Genomic DNA, 22,055 nt, shown 5'->3' with positions numbered 1-22,055 from the left:
AGTACACGCACACATTTTTTGTATTCATGTCTATGATAATAAAATCCTTTTGTTTAAACTTTATCTAATTTAACTTTATTTAACCAATTTCTAGAAAGTTGCATGTAGATCATTTTTCGAAAAATAAGGCCATAAAGAAGTTTCACTTCTTACGTGTGTACACTAGTACACGCACACATTTTTTTATTGCTCAGAGACGAGAAAGAGCTCACGGCCCACTTTTTTATTGCTCTTGTAGGCAGACTAACATACAGCCCATCTGATGGTGAGTGGTTACCATCGCCCATGGACTTCAGCAATGCCAGAGACAGATACTACCTGGAGCGTTCATCCACAGTGCGTTTCCAAATATCTTTTTTGTCACGTACCACCCGGCTTTGGAATGAGCTCCCCTCCACGGTGTTTCCCGAGCGCTATGATTTGTTTTTCTTCAAACGAGGCTTGTGGAGAGTATTAAATGGTAGGCTGCGGCTTGGCTCTGTCCCGGGGCTTGCTGATGTCCATGAGCGACGGTAACCACTCGTCATCCGGTGAGCCGTATGCTCCTCCGCCTACAACGGCAATAAAAAACATGCTTTCAAATCACGTCTATCTGCCGGTGATCTCGAGAGGCTGTTTAGATTCACCTTGACTGGCGGACGAGCTGACGGGACCCTGTTTGAAAGAGTTTAATGCAGAGACGTTCCCTAAAATATGTCTACCATGTTTCCTACTTACATATTAGATTAGAGCAACTTCTTGGTAATTTAAAAATAATAAAATAAGTGTGTGCAGTAAAACTGTATTTCTTTAATTTCGATTTAATATTTAACAGGTAAATATTTTAACTACAGCAATTCCAATCTCTTTAATTAAGAACAGTAAATTAATCAAATGATGGATATTTCAAAAGTGATTTTATAAAGAAGCATGAAGTGTTTTTAAAAGCATATATTAAATTGTTGGTGTATTTAATAGTAGATTAATACTCGACTTTATTTTTATTGCATTTTGAATAATAGAAAAGTGACAACAATAGCTCGACTTAGTTATATTTCAGTATTAAAAAAATATATTTTAAAGATAATGTAGGCCTCATTGCCGTAGTCTGTGTCGAGCTGTAGCCAGTTTGAGGAATGCTTGCCAAGAGTCGCACTGACAAGTCATATCCCAGTGGGTTGGAAACTATTTAGTCCGTGCGTGAATGGCAGGCATAAAAGGTGAGTTCAATCTGTAGCTTCCTGAAGAACGGTGAAGAAACGGTATGATGCTTTCATTATCTGTAAATATAGGTATCAAAAGTTAATCGGCATTGCCAAAAAAAAGACATGGATAAAAAGGCCGTATGCTGCATAGCTGATATGATGTTTCATAGAAACAAAGTAGACTATACAAATTTATTCTAAATCTAGAATAAATTTGTATACCAAAATGTATACATGAAATAATTAAAATCAACGAGAATAGAACTTGGATGGCAAATGTCAAAGTTGAAATCTAAGTGTATTTATTATCTATGGTTGAGACTGTTGGAACAGTGTGACTTTTTGGGGGGAAAGCGAGAAGTGATGTTTTTTTTTTTATTGCTTAGATGGGTGGATGAGCTCACAGCTCACCTGGTGTTAAGTGATTACTGAAGCCCATAGACATCTACAACGTAAATGCGCCACCCACCTTGAGATATAAGTTCTAAGGTCTCAGTATAGTTACAACGGCTGCCCTACCCTTCAGACCGGAACGCATTACTGCTTCACGGCAGAATAGGTAAGGCGGTGGTACCTACCCGCGCGGACTCACAAGAGGTCCTACCACCAGTAAAAAAGGTTGTGTGATTTGTTTTATTTTGTCTATTTAGTGTTTATTCAGGTTAAAATGTGTAAAAACGGTGGTTTATTAACTGTTTAATATCTGTGAAAGTGCACAAATGTGGGAAAATGAAACAAAGTCGCTGTACGTAGCTTCGTGGGGTTCCTCCAAAAAGTCTACTGAAAAAGTCTCGGTAAATGACCAACATTTTACTGAGATTATATTTCATCTCATATCATCCTATTTCATTTCACTTCATATTATCATTTTTCATAAAAATAAGAATATAAATTAAAATAAGACTTGGCCTAAAGGTCTTAGTTACCAGGTCATGAAATCCCTTAAAAAAAATAAAAAAGCCAAAAAAAGAATAAAAAAGATATCTTCATTTTTCTTCAGTAGTAAATACTACTTAATTAATTTACAACATTTTAAAATTAGTTACGCACGTTCAAAATTGCATTAAGCATCGCGTACACATCCGTCTCCGAGAACCGTCGAGTGGTGACGAAAAGCTGTGGCCCTCAAAAACTGAAGCTCACATTCTACGAAGGGAACTGCAGGTCAAGTTAGTAGTGCACGGCCTATTTCTATTCCTCACAATTCTGTTAAGTTATGAGCACGCTAACAGTGCACTTAAAACAAAAAGACGCATTCGTGGCTTCACGTAATCAATGCTTAGCGTTGAAATGCTTAGTATAATTTTATTATGAACGTTATGCGTGAAATCGTGTTCTCGCATTAAAACTGTATAATCTCAAAACTTATTAATTTTACAGTTGAGTGTTTTAAAGGTTTTACATGTGATATTTTTAAATATTAATCATATTTCCAACGTTTATTTTTTTATTTTTTACCAGTTACATTAACTGTCTTTTAAAGTAAGATATAATTATGTATTAATTTTGTTAATAGTTGTCAAAACATAGGTAAACAAAAAAAACTAAAACGCTCTTTTGACAGTATTTATTAGAAAAATACTGGTGATACCAAATGATTCCGCATATTAACTCAATTTCGAATATTTTTGGAAATTGTACACTTTAAATGCGAAAAGACGAAATGTCTTTAAGAACGACGTCGCAACGGTCTCTTGCCGAACCGAAAACAGACCGATGCTCTTGCTGTCTTTAAAAGACGACAACGTCTACTGAAAAACGAAAATAGTGCGTGTGGAGGTTCCTAACTTACTGTAACAAAAGTTTCTAGTGAGAGGGTCGTGAAGCCTCCAGCTGTGAGTAAAGCCGGCTGCTGGGCGCGTATCATGATCACCAACAGTGATCGTTTGAGCGATGTGGGGAACGTGTACCAAGGACAACTATACGCTGCCGTTGCCACCTCCATACTCTGCAAAGAACGTAAAATAGAAATGTAGTTGACGTAAAACTTGTTTAGACGCCTTGAGGGTAAAATTTAACTCGCGACAGATTCGTTACGGCCAGAGAGAAAAGATACTATTTAGGAAGAGTGAGAGTGAGAAAATAGGCAAAGCGTCTCGCGAACCACTCGACCGTTGAGAGAGGGAGAAAGCGAGCTAGGTCATTGTTTCATAAACACAGCATTCCCTATTACAAGATAAATTTGATTTAAGGATGAATAACGAACTGACCACACGATCCGGAACTATCATAGATTATATTTTCTATCGATATACTTAGTCTGGCCATAAATACTGTTACAATTAAAAATAAACAAAATATTACATTTGAATTTGGAATCTGTCATTTTTATATGATTGCTCATTGAGTTCTCATTTTGGGGCCAATACATTGTACAATATTTTGCGATATTAAAATGGAGTGGGGTGATAAAGAGAACCGAATCGCTGTGATTGCATTACACAAAGTAGGTATGGAGCCAAATGCAATTTTTTAAACTCTCCATACGCTTGGTATTAATAAAATGTTTGTGTACCGGGTTATTAATAGGTGCAATGAGACCTCCTCTGTTTGTGACAGAAAAAGATCTGGCCGTCCACGTAGTGTTCGTACGAAAAAGGTGGTCAAAGCAGTAAGGGAAAGAATTCGAAGAAATCCTGTCCGAAAGCAAAAGATTTTATCTCGGGAGATGAAGATAGCACCTAGAACCATGTCGCGTATTTTAAAAGATGACTTAGGACTTGCAGCCTATAAGAGTCGTACTGGTCATTTCTTAACTGATAATTTAAAAGAGAATAGGGTGGTAAAATCGAAACAACTACTGAAGCGGTACGCAAAAGGAGGTCATAGAAAATTTTTGTTTACGGATGAGAAAGCAACACTTGAGCAACATTTTAACAAACAAAATTACCGTATTTATGCTCAAAGCTCTAAGGAAGCTTCTCAATTAGTCGACAGAGTGCAACGTGGGCACTATCCAACTTCAGTGATGGTTTGGTGGGGTATTAGCTATGAAGGAGTGACTGAGCCATACTTTTGTGAAAAAGGTATCAAAACATCGGCACAAGTGTATCAAGATACCATTCTTGAGAAGGTAGTGAAGCCCCTTAACAACACCATGTTCAATAATCAAGAATGGTCCTTCCAGCAAGACTCGGCGCCAGGTCATAAAGCTCGGTTTACGCAGTCTTGGTTGGAAACGAACGTTTCGGACTTCATCAGAGCTGAAGACTGGCCGTCGATCTTAATCCGCTGGATTATGATTTATGGTCAGTTTTAGAGAGTACGGCTTGTTCTAAACGCCATGATAATTTGGAGTCCCTAAAACAATCCGTACGATTGGCAGTGAACAATTTTCCCATGGAAAGTGTGCGTGCTTCTATTGATAACTGGCCTCAATGTTTAAAGGACTGTATTGCAGCCAATGAAGACCACTTCGAATAAGCTTTTTATACTTTAAATTGTTTTATATTTATGTATTAAACTAACACACTGTAAAATGAATAAATGTTATTTGCAATATATATTTTTTATTTTTTATTGTAACAGTATTTATGTTCAGACTAAGTATATTTGGAAAATTTTGAGTCTAGAATATTTATAATACTGAGTTCTTTTAGTCACTATAAGTCAATAGTAGCTACAGTACCAATTGCGGCATGAACCGATGCTGTTGTCGATAGTTCGGAAATAAACCAAAATAATATTGTTTAAGAATTCTTGTTCATACTTTTTGCAATTTCTTCAGTTTGCAGTTGCAGGATATAGCGGAAGAGGTAGACCTAAGAAGAAATGGATAGATTATGTGAAAGACGATATGGGTAAGAGGGGAGTGAGCGAAGAAATGGTATATAGTCCAGGAGGAATCGGCGCATGAGTACCGAAAACTATTCACCTCAATTTTTTTATGTGATCCTCTTCAAATTGCCCTACTGATAATATAAATGCATGTTGCCATGGGGCAACCCCGGGCCATATTGTTTAAACCGAAATTGTTTAAAAAATTGCTGGGAATTGTTATTTTTCAACCGGACAATTTTTTTTTATATTCTTTATTGAAATACAAATAATAAAAGTCCCTTTGACTTTTTACGATAAAGTTAATATTTTTAAAGATACGAATTTTTAAAGGTTCAATAAATCTCAAATTTGGGTACTTTCGACCCCTGAAAAATATATTAAAAAAAGAAAAAAATATAAATAATATTTCATAATATTTCATAGCGACGCATACTTGTGAGTGCGCGAAATTAAAAATTAAAAAACAGGTACAAACTTCGATCAACAATAGTAACGTTGATCGAAGGGTACAAACAATGAAATTTTTTAAGATCTCTATCTTCGATCAACAATAGTAACTAGATTTCGGGTCGGTGCATTACTATTGTTGATCGAAGATCTCTATTCACAATATTATTAACTATTGTAATAGTATGAAGATATAGAAAAAAATATTATTTATATATATGTCGTGGTTAAAGACTTTTAGTAATATTAAGACGTTGTTTTGACTATTATTTTAAATGATGAAATGTTGTTTTGATAAATATCACAAAATGTAGGGTAGACTCCGTAACGCCACAGTATAAAATGGCGGTACGTGGACAGAGTCGTGGTGCCTCACGGAGCACATCTTACTAGGGCTGAACAGGCGGAAACCCATTCCGACAGGAGCCCTCTTCTTCGATATAGCGAAGGCGTTCGACAAAGTCTGGCACAACGGTTTGATATACAAACTGTATAACATGGGAGTGCCAGACAGACTCGTGCTCATCATACGAGACTACTTGTCGAACCGTTCGTTCCAATATCGAGTCGAGGGAACGCGTTCCCGGCCCCGTCACGTCACAGCCGGAGTCCCGCAAGGCTCCGCCCTCTCCCCGTTACTATTCAGTTTGTATATCAACGATATACCCCGGTCTCCGGAGACCCATCTGGCGCTCTTCGCCGATGACACCGCCATCTACTACTCGTGTAGGAAGAAGGCGTTGCTTCATCGACGACTTCAGACCGCAGCTACCACCATGGGACAGTGGTTCCGGAAGTGGCGCATCGACATCAACCCCACGAAAAGCACAGCGGTGCTCTTCAAAAGGGGTCGCCCTCCGAACACCACGCTGAGCATCCCCCTCCCGACTAGGCGCGTCAATAACCCCGCCCCCGCCGTTCGCCCAATCACGATGTTCGACCAGCCCATACCGTGGGCCCCGAAGGTCAAATATTTAGGCGTCACCCTCGACAGTAGGATGACATTCCGCCCCCACATCAAGACGGTACGCGACCGTGCCGCCTTCATTCTAGGACGTCTCTACCCGATGATATGTAGGCGAAGTAAAATGTCCCTTAGAAATAAGGTGACACTCTACAAAACTTGCATACGCCCCGTCATGACCTATGCAAGTGTAGTGTTCGCTCACGCGGCCCGCATACACTTAAAATCATTCCAAGTCATTCAATCCCGTTTTTGCAGGATAGCCGTCGGAGCCCCGTGGTTCGTCAGGAACGTCGACCTCCATGACGACCTGGACTTAGAGTCCACCAGTAAGTATATGCAGTCGGCGTCTACGCGCCACTTCGATAAAGCGGCACGACACGAGAACCCTCTCATCGTGGCCGCCGGTAACTACATTCCCGATCCTGCGGACAGAATGGAAAGCAGTCGACGTCGCCCAAAACACGTCATCTCGGATCCTCCCGATCCACTAACGGTGCTTCTAGGTACTTCAAGCACCGGTCACCGTTCTCGTCGAACCCGTCGCTTGCGACGAAGGGCTCGACGAGTAAATTAACTCTCAGACACAGCCCACTGAGTTTCTCGCCGGATCTTCTCAGTGGGTCGCGTTTCCGATCCGGTGGTAGATTCTGCGAAGCACGACTCTTGCTAGGGTTCGTGTTAGCAACGTCATCAGGTTTGAGCCCCGTGAGCTCACCTACAAAAGTTAGGGTTACGCTGACATAGCCTCTCAAGGCTCTCAGCTTAGGTAGAAAAAAAAAAAAAAAAAAGAGTCGTGGCATTCCGTGTCAGACAGTCATTCAGCCCGTATCGGACGGTCCGTCCGTCTCAGTCAGTGAGTCTCTGGCAGTTAGTCAGTCGGTCTGTATGTGCAACGAAACTGTCGGTTTACCCTGTCATTGTGAAAGTTGTGTGTGTTAAGTTTCAATAATTATTATTCAAAAGGTTTTATTGACTTTTTATAAACTGAGTTCAACCAAATACGAGTGATGACGGAAATTACCGCTTTGCCATCCCTGGCGTGCGCCGACATATATATATTTTTTTAATATATTAATATATGTTTCATGGGTCCAAAGTACCCAAATTTGAGATTTTTCGAACCTTTAAAAATTCATATCTTTAAAAATATTAACTTTATCGTAAAAAGTCAAAGAGCCTTTTTATTTGTATTCTAATAAAGAAAATAAAAAAAATTGTCCGGTTGAAAAATTACAATTCCTTGCAATTGTTTAAACAATTTCGGTTTAAACAATATGGCCCGGGGTTGCCCCATGGCAACATGCATTTATATTATCAGTAGGGCAATTTGAAGAGGATCATATAAAAAATTTGAGGTGGAATAGTTTTCGGTACTCATGCGCCGATTCCTCCTGGACTAATATGATAGAAGAGTACGGAAGGAGAAAACATGTTGCGCCGACCTCAGGTGACTGGGAGAAGGGCAGGATAATGATGATGACTTTTTGCAGTTTCTCGCCCTACTATACTCTCTTTCCCTCTCTGACTCTCTCTCTTTTTCTCTCTCTCCCTCTGTCTCTCTCATGCGCACAATTTTTATTTTATTTGCGCTGTAGACCGGTATTATTCTGGAAGTATTCATAGATTCTTTCTGTTCTTAATTAAATTCTTTCTATTTCTTATTTATATGTCTTTACTAAAAGTTTGCCTAAGCGTTCCAATTCTAGCGGTCGTTAACGCTGGCAATTCAAGGCAACAGATTACATACATCATGTGACAGGTGCCCCCCTTGATAGCTGAACATGAACATTTCAGTGGACATTCCAAATAGAAAGGAAGCCATGGTGAACTTTCGCAGCAAGTCAGAAGATTTTTCCTGTAAATACAAAAATCTTTTTGTAATAAACTAGTTAACTATACCAGAACCGACTTATCGTCGCGCCACTCTCCAGCGGAGTAGAGTTTATTCCGTAACACTCGGAAACTCTGTACTCATCCATAATTCGCATTCTGAGGTATTTTTTGCTACGTATCGTCTGGATCTAGAATATATTTCACCCCATGGTATTTCATAAGCGCTGTGTTCTTCTTTCACCAATGTTTGAAAAGCGCCATAAGCGTTAGGCAACGTTTAGCTTCTATAATTGTTGATGTCCGTAAGCATCAGTGACCACTCACTATGCGGTGCGAAGTATGAACATCTGTCTATTAAGAAAACTAACTAATGAATTAAGAAACTACATGCTGATAATCATTTTTGTCACCAACTCGGTTATATCCTCCAGAATCTGTGTTTGTTTTTGTTTACATGTAGGTTAGTGGCTTGATTATATAGTTTGGAAATGTATTCTTTGATAATTGGTCCGGTAAGCTTCTATGGATGAAGATAAATTGCGGAAGTCGTGAACTAGTGAACTGAAGGCTGATGAACTGAAGATGCATTCAATTTCATTTGCCAATATCATCTACTTTGAAACGGTTTTAATATTTTATCTAAGACCATTGCGGTGTAGTATTTTTTCTACAGTAGGGCGGGTTAGAGCGAAGTACTAGGAGTGGTATGAATTAAGCGGCCGGTTAAAATTGTGGACCTTCACGGTTAAACAGAATGTCTTACAATGGGGATAGCAGGCCCAAACGTGGCTCTAGTATCAACAACGTAGATCACGTTAAACACCATCGCTTAGAAACGTAGTTTGCTTACTGCAGCGACTGCAGCCCAGCTTTTCGTGTATTCTGTTGAAACGCTTGGATCGGCCTTTACCTTGAGGGTAGGTATTTGTTGCCGATGCCGACGAAGAACATGTGCATCGGTGTTACAAGATGTGGCGCCTTCCATGTCGCTCATATCCCTGCTCCTTCGAAAGTTGTTTTGAGCAAATCTCTATTCCACAAATACATAAAGTACCGATCTGTAGTGATCAGTAGTCGTCGTGGCCTAAAGAATAAGACGTCCGGTGCATTCGTATCTAGCGATGCAACGGCGTTCGAATTCCGCAGACAAGTAACAATTTTTGTAGTTAACAAATGTTCGCGACTGACTTCCATGGTGAAGGAATAACATCGTGTAAGAAAAATGAAACCCGCAAGATTATAATTTGCGCAATAACTAGTGGTAGGACATCTTGTGAGTCCGCACAGGTATGTATCACAGCCTGGCTTTTTCTGCCGTGAAACAGTAATGCGTTTCCGGTTGAAGGGTGGGGCAGCCGTTGTACTTTAAAAACTAAGACATTAGAACTCATATCTCAAGATGGGTGGCGGCATTTAGGTTATAGATATTTAAATGCTGCGGTAACCATTTAACACCAGGTAGGCTGTGAGTCCGTCAGCCATGTAAGCATTAAAAAAATAATTAAAAAAAACAGAGCAAAAGGAATGATTTTCCATTAATTAGTCCTTCTTACCACAGCCAACTGGTACGCAGTTACGCAAATGATCACTACTGATGTCAAAAGTTGAACTAATAATGCAGGCGAAAAATGGTTTTGCAGTTCAGAAATACAGTCTAATATAGCTTGGTGCTCGATGACGTATTCGCGGATACGTTTCGCGACGATTACCTCTTCATCTGATGTCAGTTTATTCTGAAACATATTGTGTAATAATATTAACGTTTGTCCACTGATACATAGTAAATAAACGAATAGTTTACGGCTAGCTGCTCCAATAGCACCCCATCTCTCGCCACAACCAGTGCCCGAAGAGCGAACAAAAGCAATCCAGTTTTATTCGGAGGCCATTTGAAAAATGATAACGTTTTAATCCCCTTCTAATTAGTAGAACACCTTATCATTGCTTGTAACATAATACCTGTATACTTCATTTTTGATAAAATGAAAAATGTATCTGTCAATGTAAAAATGGGGTAATGTTATGAATTTTCTCTGTCTATTATAGGGGACTCGAAATTTGTCCAAACAAGAATTATACAATCTTACCTTGACATTACACGGCAAATCATCGCAGATCGTTTGCAAGTATAGTCCCACTAACTTCACTCTGCAGCGACAAACAGCGATCATGGACAGCATCAATAAGTCCGCTGTTATTGCCAGCTATGACGGCAACAGCTATAGTCTTGACAATATATAAAAAAAATAACAAGGTCTATGCCATTTGCCAACATTAGCCCGGCAAGAGCAGCGCTTCGCAGAATTTACGACCGGATCGGAAACGCGACCAACTGAGAAGATCCGGCGAGAAACTCAGAAGGCTGTGTCTATGGGTTAGTTTACTCGCTAGACCCTTTGTCGCAAGCAATGGGTTCGACGAGAAAGCCCGACTCGCTACCAGGGGGTAGATAAAAAAAGAAATCAATACGTGAAATATACCTGGTGAATCATAATGATTTCGTATGCTGGTGACCTCTTAGTGTCGCATGGATACCTAAAATAAAGAAATATATGGAACCGCATTGTACTAAGTATTTTTTTAAGATGAATCTATTATGGCACCTGATCTAATCATCTTTGCTACCGTGACCAATATAAGTACATCACAATATGGATGCGGCTGCCTAGCTAGAAGCATGGAACCAAAGTTTCAAATGGAGCATTGTGAGTCCGTATGGGTAGATAAATATCATCTTGCTAATTTTTGTCACTACACAGTCTCCAATTCCAGAACGAAGGGTGGAGCAACTGTTCGCCATAGTTAAGACTTCGAATTCGTGTCTCAAGGTGGGTGGTATCATTTCTGTTGTGATTTCTATGGGCGTCTACATATTTAGTTCGACATAAGATCATTAAAACGAAACATTTACTTATATTCATACCAAGTAGCGATGTGCAATTCTCCTTTTGGTGTGCTTAAGAACCACGCAATGACAGTACCGACTCCAAAACAAAAAAATACTTTCATGAACGCATTTGTTTCTCGATCGATTCTTAAAAGAAAGAATATTTTGGTATTAATAAAGAACTTAATTTTGATGTAACAAACTATTCTATCAAGTGCATTGCTTGGCCATCGTTGCTAAGATCCATTGCCAATCTCGTGATTAAAAGCGACCGCATAGACGAACGGATTTTCATGTAGTTTTCACTGGTAGAGAGATTAATCTGCACGTAATCTGAACGTAGGCGTTCATGATTTATGTTGCAGAAAAATTATATTAATATTGATTAAGCTCTGTCTCTCTGTTACATTTTCAGCCCCAAAACGGTAAGCCGATTTTGAGGAAATGCATTTTCTAATTGGCTTGTTACTCCTTTAACAGAAAGGATACAGGTATAGACTACTTTTTAACCAGCTGCTGAGCACGTTTCCCCGCCCACGCGATATAGTACATGTTTATATATAGATATATAGATATACTTAGTCTGGCCATAAATACTGTTACAATTAAAAATAAACAAAATATTACATTTGAATTTGGAATCTGCCATTTTTATATGATTGCTCATTGAGTTTTCTCATTATGGCGCCAATACATTGTACAATATTTTGCGATATTAAAATGGAGTGGGGTGATAAAGAGAACCGAATCGCTGTGATTGCATTACACAAAGTAGGTATGGAGCCAAATGCAATTTTTAAAATTGTCCATACGCTTGGGATTAGTAAAATGTTTGTGTACCGGGCTATTAATAGGTGCAATGAGACCTCCTCTGTTTGTGACAGAAAAAGATCTGGCCGTCTACGTAGTGTTCGTACGAAAAAGGTGGTCAAAGCAGTAAGGGAAAGAATTCGAAGAAATCTTGTCCGAAAGCAAAATATTTTATCTCGGGAGAGGAAGATAGCACCTAGAACCATGTCGCGTATTTTAAATATGACTTAGGACTTGCAGCCTATAAGAGACGTACTGGTCATTTCTTAACTGATAATTTAAAAGAGAATAGGGTGGTAAAACGAAACAAGCGGTACGCAAAGGACCTCCCTTTGAAAAATTTTGTTTACGGATTAGAAAATTTTTACAATTGAGAAACATTTTAACAAACAAAATGACCGTATTTATGCGTATATATTTTAAATATCTATACGATTGTGAATATTAATACAAATTAATATTCACAATTAATACAAATTAATAACCCCCACCAACTGGGAAAGTGTCTATGAAATGTTAATTCAACTATAATAGAGACAAAACTATCCGCTTAATCCGCTGGATTATGATTTATGGTCAGTTTCAGAGAGTACGGTTTGCTCTAAACGCCATGATAATTTGGAGTCCCTAAAACAATTCGTACGATTGGCAGTGCAAAAATTTTCCCATGGAAAGAGTGCGTCCTTCTATTGATAACTGGCCTCAACGTTTAAAGGACTGTATTGCAGCCAATGGAGACCATTTCGAATAAGCTTTTTATACTTTAAATTGTTTTATATTTATGTATTAAACGAACACACTGTAAAAGTAATAGATGTTATTTGCAATAGAATTTCTTTTTTTCCTTTGTCTCAGTATTTATGGCAAGTTTAGGTATATATATTAGGTATACATAGCTTTTATCGCAGACTTTGAGCGCGGAGACTGAATCAAGAAATTCCGTAATGAAAATAAAACCTAACACCCCCCCACTCCGCCTCCATGTAGCTCGCGTTCAACACATTCACACGCCACGCTTGTGTAATGTTTGTGAATAAGCGCGCGGCGTGACGTCGCACTGCATGCGCATCATGAAAACTCTGCCCATCTCTCTCTCTCGCGCGGTCTAGCTTATGAGTGTGAAGGGGACAGTTAATTTAAATGTTTTGCTTTTGCTAATGTTTATAAATATAGCGTGGTCTTATTTTATTATTGTTTTAATATTAAATTATTATTGTCTATAATATAATATTATATATATAATTGCATAAGTTGATAAAAAATGCTATGCTAGCTTTACCGCGGCAGTCCCCGAGTGCCACACGTGTTTTTATAGATAATATGTACTTACTCGGAAATAATCTTCTTTCCTTCCTCTCTGGTTTCAAACCTTAGGGTGTCGTCATTTTTCTTAAGAATACTTGCGAGTTCTTCTCGTTTGAAAAAGAACACGGCAATTTTGGCTGACAATGCTAGGTTCGTCCCTAGCACGAGTCCCACGTCAGTCATTAAGCTTAAATCGCCCCATACTAATATAAATAATATTATTTGAGTGATGATGAAGAACCCTGCGAGAAATATGTACGGTAAAAGGAATTTTAAGCAATGCTATACACGGAGAAGTTAAAGAAGGTCTTAGAGGCATGCTTGATGCAGGCTGCTACTAAATGGTCTGAGCCTGGAGAGGTAAATGATGATATTTTGCGTTTTAAACAATTATAATAAAATAAATAAAAGTTATAATTTGCGTAATTACTGGTGTTAGGACCTCTTGTGAGTCCGCGCGGGTAGGTACACCCTGCCTATCTCTGCTGTGAAGCAGTAATGCGTTTCGGTTTGAAGGGTGGGGAAGCCGTTGTAACTATACTTAAGACCTTAGAACTTATATCTCAAGGTGGGTGGCGCATTTACGTTGTAGATGTCTATGGGCTCCAGTAACCACTTAACACGAGGTGGGCTGTGAGCTCTTCCACCCATGTAAGTTTTTCTTTTTTTAATTCTATTTTGCCTTCAACTACTGCGTTGTTCGGGATATCCAAAGCTTCATGTATACACCCGGTACCCGATATATGTTATTAATGCTACGCTTCAGTTCTTAATAGAAATTGATATGGACAATGATTTATTTTATTCTTTATTCTATGTTTCGTCTCATTTTAAAGGTGATTTAAAATTATCGGACTATGTTTATTTATCCATAGATTAGAATTAAACTAATTTTCTTTATACGCCCATGTAAATAAAAAAAATGAGTTCGAGGATTTCCAATCCATTGGAATACTACTACCATATTTTGCTTCAGTAATTTTGGAGATGTGACAAAATGTTAGACATGATTATATACAAATACGATTGTTATAGATTCAACAAAATATGATTGTCATTATTTCAACAAATGACAGACCCTTAGGATTTAGATACAGATATTTAAAAAGTAAATAAGACGTCATAATACCAAAATGCCCACTTGTGTCCCTTAAAACTTAATCCCATTTATTATTAATTTAAATTGCTTACCAATAAATAACATGAACATGAACACAGAGTATGCCTGAACTAATAATTTTTGTCGTCTCCCTGTAAGTTCATCAGGAATGAAGATACCAAAATATCGACACCAGTTCAGAGTGACCTTTAAAGCGAAGATGAAGTTATCGAAGACTAACTTCATGATGGATCTAGGATGAAATGAAGGATATCAGTTTTGAATGTTTTCATAAGCTAGTGATACTATGATACAAAGCCTTCAAGAGAAATTCAAGATCAGTTCGGAACGAAAGAATCTGACAAAAGGTCCAAATATGATTTTATATAACGGCGGCATTCAATAATTTCTTTAACACCTTTTATTTAGATAAATAGCCTCTCAAGGCTCTCAGCTTAGGTAAGAAAAAAAAACTTAGTTTGAATAGTTTTAAGTGAATTCGTGTTTAATAACAATACTTTGAGCTATATAACTATTACATTAATAACGATCTAGCGTCAAAGTTTCATAGTAAAAAACGGGTTTTCATGGCGCCAAAAACGTGGTTAGCACAGAACGCTTTCACTTCATAGAATTTAGTCAGCTCGCGTTCGCAACCTGTATTACTTTGTCGAAATTATCAAAAATATAGACATCCTTACAATGTATTAAAAAAAAAACAGGGTTATTTTCTGCATTCTATACTTATTTACAGTCAAAATCTGTTATAACGACATCGAAGGGACTGCTCATATTCAGTCGTAAAAACCGATAGTCGTAACAACCGGTGATGTTTAATGTGTATCGCGCAAGTACAAACAAATCGATAGGGAATTATTGGAAAAATATATTTACATAATACGCGATTTTTCTTCAATATTAATTTGTTTTCTTTTTCTTTGCGACATTTTGAAAGTTTCACGAATAACTCCACAAAGTTTTGGTGCGTCTTGTGTATAGATAAGTAACAAACTAACTGAAGAGATATGAAGAAGCGGGCTTTGACTACCGCATGCACGTGTTTTGTTTCTAAGAATTAGAAAAGACCCTACACTAAACTAAATCCTACTGTTTTCTTTCCTGATTTTAAAAGCCATTGAAGACAAATGTGGATACCTATTCAAATTGTTTACAATACAGCTTAGCCGGTCGTTCTAACAGATCTAATTCTCCGAAATATTAGTTAAATGTGGTCGTTTTATGAGGTATGTCGTTATTACCAATGTCGTAGAAAGCAATATTTTTAATAAGGCGGTCATATGGCATTCAGCCGGGACCTTTGTTCTTGGTTATTATAACCGGCATGTTGTATTAAACGATGTCGCAGTAAACGGTTTTGACTGTATTTATTTTTTAATATTAAAAAGCTGAAGAGTTTGTTTGTTTGAACGCACTAAGCTCAGGAACTACTGGTCCGATTTGAAAAATTCTTTCAATGTTAAATAGCTCATTTATTGAGGAAGGCTATGGGCTATACAACATCACCCTAAAATCAATACAAGCGGAGCACCAATAAAGAATGTTTCAAAATCGGAGTTTTTCTCCCTTTTGAGAGCTTCCGCTGCGTGCGCTGCGGAATCGATTAAAGTTTCGCTAAAATAATGTATGACAGAATTGTTCCCCTTTAAAAGATCTATAAAAAGTCCGCGACAGTACATGTCTATATGTTAAGGTTGGCCACTATAACGTTTTTCATGCTAACCAAATTTGTTCTAAAATAAAACATTTCTGAAGGTATTTTTATTAAGATGATATTAATCCTTATCCAAATAAATACGTTATGCCAAAGTAATTATTTCACGGCAACGACACGGCGGAATTTTTTTTTTTTACTAAAACTCCAATAACGTTACCCAAGGTGTAAAAAATTACCTAAAATATTCTTTACATCGCGTGCCCTGCGAAGACTATTGATGATAGAATAAAATAGTGTACTACGACTTTGTAGAACAGATTATTATTTACAAAAAGTGACAGCATATGTCTAACTATTATAGTTACGCCGCAACAAGTGTTCTTTTATTTAAAAAAATAAAACAACGTCAAATATCGTTGAAATTTTTGTTAAAGACCCGAGCGGAGCCGGAGCGGGCCGCTAGTATTCAATATAGCAGTTCCATCTGTACTACACAATATGCCTTACCTGATGGTCAGAATCTGATGTCTTCTTCGACGTCGCAAAAGCGTTCGACAAAGTCTGGCACAATGGTTTGATTTTCAAACTATTCAACATGGGCGTGCCGGATAGTCTCGTGCTCATCATACGGGACTTCTTGTCGAACCGCTCTTTTCGATATCGAGTCGAGGGAACCCGCTCCTCCCCACGACCTCTCACAGCTGGAGTCCCGCAAGGCTCTGTCCTCTCACCCCTCCTATTTAGCTTATTCGTCAACGATATTCCCCGGTCGCCACCGACCCATTTAGCTTTATTCGCCGACGACACGACTGTTTACTATTCTAGTAGAAATAAGTCCCTAATCGCGAAGAAGCTTCAGAGCGCAGCCCTAGCCCTAGGACAGTGGTTCCGAAAATGGCGCATAGACATCAACCCAGCGAAAAGTATTGCGGTGCTATTTCAGAGGGGAAGCTCCACACGGATTTCCTCCCGGATTAGGAGGAGGAATCTCACACCCCCGATTACTCTCTTTAGACAACCCATACCCTGGGCCAGGAAGGTCAAGTACCTGGGCGTTACCCTGGATGCATCGATGACATTCCGCCCGCATATAAAATCAGTCCGTGACCGTGCCGCGTTTATTCTCGGTAGACTCTACCCCATGATCTGTAAGCGGAGTAAAATGTCCCTTCGGAACAAGGTGACACTTTACAAAACTTGCATAAGGCCCGTCATGACTTACGCGAGTGTGGTGTTCGCTCACGCGGCCCGCACACACATAGACACCCTCCAATCCCTACAATCCCGCTTTTGCAGGTTAGCTGTCGGGGCTCCGTGGTTCGTGAGGAACGTTGACCTACACGACGACCTGGGCCTCGAATCAATTCGGAAATACATGAAGTCAGCGTCGGAACGATACTTCGATAAGGCTATGCGTCATGATAATCGCCTTATCGTTGCCGCCGCTGACTACTCCCCGAATCCTGATCATGCAGGAGCCAGTCACCGTCGACGCCCTAGACACGTCCTTACGGATCCATCAGATCCAATAACCTTTGCATTAGATGCCTTCAGCTCTAATACTAGGGGCAGGCTTAGGGACCCCGGTAACCGTACTCGTCGAACTCGACAAAGAGGTCGACGTGCAACCTAACCCATGCATCAGCCCGCTGAGTTTCTCGCCGGATCTTCTCAGCGGGTCGCGATTCCGATCCGGTAGTAGATTCATTCGCGAAACAATTGCTCTTGAGTTGTTAGGTCTCCTTCGGAGGCGCTCGGGCAGTTGTTAGCAAATCCCACCCCTCTTGGCTGAGCCTTTGCTCGCCCACCTGTCCTGGTGAAACTGGAAAGGCCTTCGGGCCACCAGTAAACTTTCAATCATAAAAAAAAAAGAATCTGATGTACTGGTTGGTGTGTTTCTTATTTGTTTATACAAGACTTTAATAACAAATAACCTTTACGAACAAAACGCTAAAGACGTGTTGACGTTTTGCGTTCTAACGCTAACTTATAACTTCGAATTTCATTTATAATTTACATGTCACTGAAAGGCTGTGTGAACTATTATTTTAATTACCAAATGCCATTTACAATTTATACAAGGTCGTATTCGATGACATTTAATGCAGAATTTACATTATTTGTAAGATCGATCACGGGGCAGAGCACATACCAGGTGCCCGTGGTCATAACAACATGAATGCGGTCGCCCGGAAGTGTCCATCGTGTCCGATAACGGCTATCCAACTGCTGTCCGGCTATTTAAATCGGAACAATCGGTGGGATTTGCTAACATTTTTTTTTTGCCTTGTTGTGTGGACGAGCTCACAGCCCACCTGGTGTTAAGTGGTTATTGGAACCCATAGACATCTACAACGTAAATGCGCCACGCACCTTGAGATATAAGTTCTAAGGTCTCAGTATAGTTACAACGGCTGCCCCACCCTTCAAACCGAAACGCATTACTGCTTCACGGCAGAAATAGACGGGGCGGTGGTACCTACCCGTACGGACTCACAAGAAACAGCTGCCAAAGCACCTCCAAAGGAGACCTAACAACTCAAGAGTAGCTGCTTCGTGAACGAATCTACTACCGGATCGGAAACGCGACCCGCTGAGAAGATCCGGCGTGAAACTCAGCGGGATGATGGTTAGGTTGCATTTCGAACTCTTTGTCGAGTACGATGAGTTCGGTTACTGGGGCCCTACTCCTAGTGTTAGAGCCAAAGGCGTCTAATGCAATGGTTATTGGATCTGATGGACCCGTAAGGACGTGTCTAGGGCGTCGACAGTGACTGGCTCCTGCGTGATCAGGATTCGGGGAGTAGTCAGCGGCGACAACGATAAGACGATTACCATGACGCATAGCCTTAAGAAGTACCGTTCCAACGCTGACTTAATGTGTTTCCGGATTGATTCGAAGCCCAGGTCGTCGTGTAGGTTAACGTTCCTCACGAACCACGGAGCTCCGACAGCTAGCTTTTGCAAACGGGATTGAAGGGATATTACATATATTATAAACACAATATTGCAAAATTACCCGAGCACAACAATGGCGGAGAATTTTAGGTGCGTGAGAGCAGACGTAGACATTAACGCGCATGCGCACTTGTCAGTACCCAGGGAGTAAATGTTAGACTTTCTTCCCTGTACAGCGGGACGAAAATCGAACTTTCGGCGTAGGTAGGAGAAAAAATCTATTGCCGGCGCAGGTATCAATCCCTGCTATCTTGAACCACTGCGCTTGCTTCTGCTGATTGGCATTTTGCCTTATTTCATATAAAAAAAACACACTATTTTAAGTTAAGTTTGAAAAAAAATTCTTTGTAGACAGTATTTTCGCCCTTGGCTTATCAAACAAACGGGAGGATTTGCAAGAAATTAGTTGTAAAAAACAGACACTGGTAGTAGGACCTCTGTGAGTCCGCACGGGTAGGTACCACCACCCTGCCTATTTCTGCCGTGAAGCAGTAATGCGTTTCCTTTTGAAGGGTGGAGTAACCGTTGTAACTATACTGAGACCTTAGAACTCATATCTCAAGGTGGGTGGTGGCTTTGACCTTGTAGATGTCTATGGGCTCTAGTAACCACATAACACCAGGTGGGCTGTGAGCTCGTCCACCCATCTAAGCAATAAACAAATAAAAAAACCTAGTGGGTATGTCAGTCCTATGTACCTATGTATATGAAAAAAGCTGTCGATTCCCTTGTGAATTTTAAGTTGCAAAAAATAAATTAACACCAAGGTAAGCTTTTAGGTAAATAATTTATTTAATTAACTATGCTATGGTATAATATCCTTTATTAGAGTACCTTAACAAAAAAAATTATGTTAAAAAATCGGTTGTCTGTAAAGTCGGTTTACTGACGATAGTTGACCGTGACAACGTCATAAGAAAATACTGATGGAATGGTTTCATTTTTCAATTATCGCAATTATCGTTGCTATAAACAATTGACACCACATTCACTTTTCACTGAACTTCATACTTGAGAAAAACATGTCAATGTATTACTGTATAGCAGCTGTCCACGCTGATGCATCGCTCACTCAATTAGGAGAGAGACAGATGTCGAACGTTGCCGAACGCGGAGGCAGATTGTGCCTCTTTGTCGCTCGTTGCGCGCTCTCGTTTGCACTTCAAGCCTTAAATGGAACGCCCCAGAGCGAGGTAACGCCGCATGAGTCATGTTTTTTCGTGCGTGCAGCCGGCTCCATCGAATTATAAGACGTTGTCACGTCAAATGATATTACCGTGTTTGATTTTTTTATTTAAGATTTTCTACTGTGAACTTATAAAGCTTAAGAGCATCCCGTGATTAAAAAGCAAACCAGGAAGGTTTGCAAGCTCACTATCTCTTTACTATCTCTTGAGGCCCGTGAAATCAATCACAGTTTAAACTAAAATCGTTTTTACCATCGCACCGCCCGCCACCGGAGTAGAGTTCATCCATACTTTATGGAGCCACTGCGTTTATTCACAGTGCATTTCCAGATATCTTTTTTCACACTTTACTCAGGTATTGCATTGGTGTCACCTGGAACATCCTACCTCTCCCAATCCCACTCTCCGAAACAAAACATAAAATGAAAGTCAAAAGAAGAAAATGGTTTCACCGGCGATTCCCCATTCAAATCAAATCAAATCAAATCAAATCAAATCAAAAATTTTTATTCAACATAAATGAAAGTACATACTTGTTGAACGTCAAAAAAACTACCGCCAATTCACAAGAACTAGCCTCCGTCCTGAGAAGAATTGGCAAGAAACTCAGCGGGCATGTCTTTTTTTTTACATATGAAATTATTATTTATTTATTTTTTAATATTAGATTTTTTTTTTAAATATGAATTTTTTACAATGAGTAATATAACGTAACAATTACTACAATATTGAAATGCCTGGAGCGTGCAACTCATTCCCACTTTGTGCAATCTTCTAGATAATCATTGACTTTATAATAAGCTTTATTGCACAGATGTTCTTTAATAGTTTTCTTAAACCTATGTATATGTAGGTTCTGAACATCTTGTGGGATTTTGTTGTACAGGCGCACAGACAAACACCCGAATGAATTTCGTATCTTATGTAACCTACTCATCGGCACAACAAGCTTGTGTTTGTTCCTAGTATTTCTATTATGTATGTCCGACTGTTTAGGAAACTCCTCAATATGTTTACGAACATACATCAAATTTTCAAAAATGTACTGGGATGGCATAGTGAGAACTTTAATTTCTTTAAATTTTTCCCTCAGGGATTCCCTTGAGTGCATGTTATAAATAGCACGTATAGCTCTTTTCTGCAGAATAAATATCATTTCTACATCGGCCGCATTGCCCCATAGCAAAATGCCATAGGACATGACGCTGTGGAAGTAACTAAAGTAAACTAAACGAGCCGTGTCCGCGTTTGTTAACATTCGAATTTTTTTTACTGCGTATGCTGCAGAGCTGAGCTTACTCGCCAATTTATGAATATGAGGTCCCCATTGCAGTTTGGAGTCCACTGTTATACCAAGAAATACGGTTGACTCAACAAGCTCCAATGATTCCTCAGAAACAATTACATCACTCTCCACTTGTCTCACATTTAAAGATGGTTTAATACATTTTAAAGTAAATTTAATACATTTAGTTTTCTTACTATTCAATAATAGGTTATTGATACGGAACCAATGAACCACACACGAAATCGCATCATTCACTTCGTCATAGACTTGTAATTGTCGTTTAATTTTAAATAATAAAGATGTATCATCTGCGAATAATACGACCTCGTGTCGGGACTCAATAAAACTAGGTAAATCGTTTATATATATTAGAAATAAAAAAGGACCCAAAATGGAACCCTGAGGTACACCCATTTTCAACAAGGTGCCTGAAGATCTATTACCTTTCACATCTACTGTTTGTATCCTTCCTGATAAATAGGAAGTAATAAGTTCCAATGCACCATCCCTAATACCATAGTGATGTAGTTTCCTCACCAATGTTTCATGTTCAACACAGTCAAATGCTTTGGACAAGTCACAGAAAATTCCAAGACAATCATGCGATTCCTCCCAAGATTTAAAAATATTTTTGA

At 39.2% G+C, this 22,055-nt stretch overlaps 1 protein-coding gene across 1 annotated transcript; it reads right to left on the bottom strand.

Moving 5' to 3' along the window:
- Positions 1-1,205: 1,205 nt before the first annotated feature.
- On the bottom strand, positions 1,206-14,558 carry Or-47 (olfactory receptor 47). Its single transcript, NM_001111348.1, is given in 9 exon segments — positions 1,206-1,259; positions 2,977-3,132; positions 8,126-8,233; positions 9,765-9,944; positions 10,299-10,415; positions 10,692-10,746; positions 11,135-11,245; positions 13,239-13,455; positions 14,405-14,558. Coding segments are annotated over 9 exon segments (1,152 nt in total).
- Positions 14,559-22,055: the final 7,497 nt, after the last annotated feature.

This window comes from Bombyx mori, chromosome 8 (assembly GCF_030269925.1).
Source record: "Bombyx mori chromosome 8, ASM3026992v2".
Classification (NCBI taxonomy): Eukaryota; Metazoa; Arthropoda; class Insecta; order Lepidoptera; family Bombycidae; genus Bombyx; species Bombyx mori.
The sequence above is the reverse complement of the archived record's forward strand: the minus strand, read 5'-3'. Positions and strand labels throughout refer to the sequence as shown.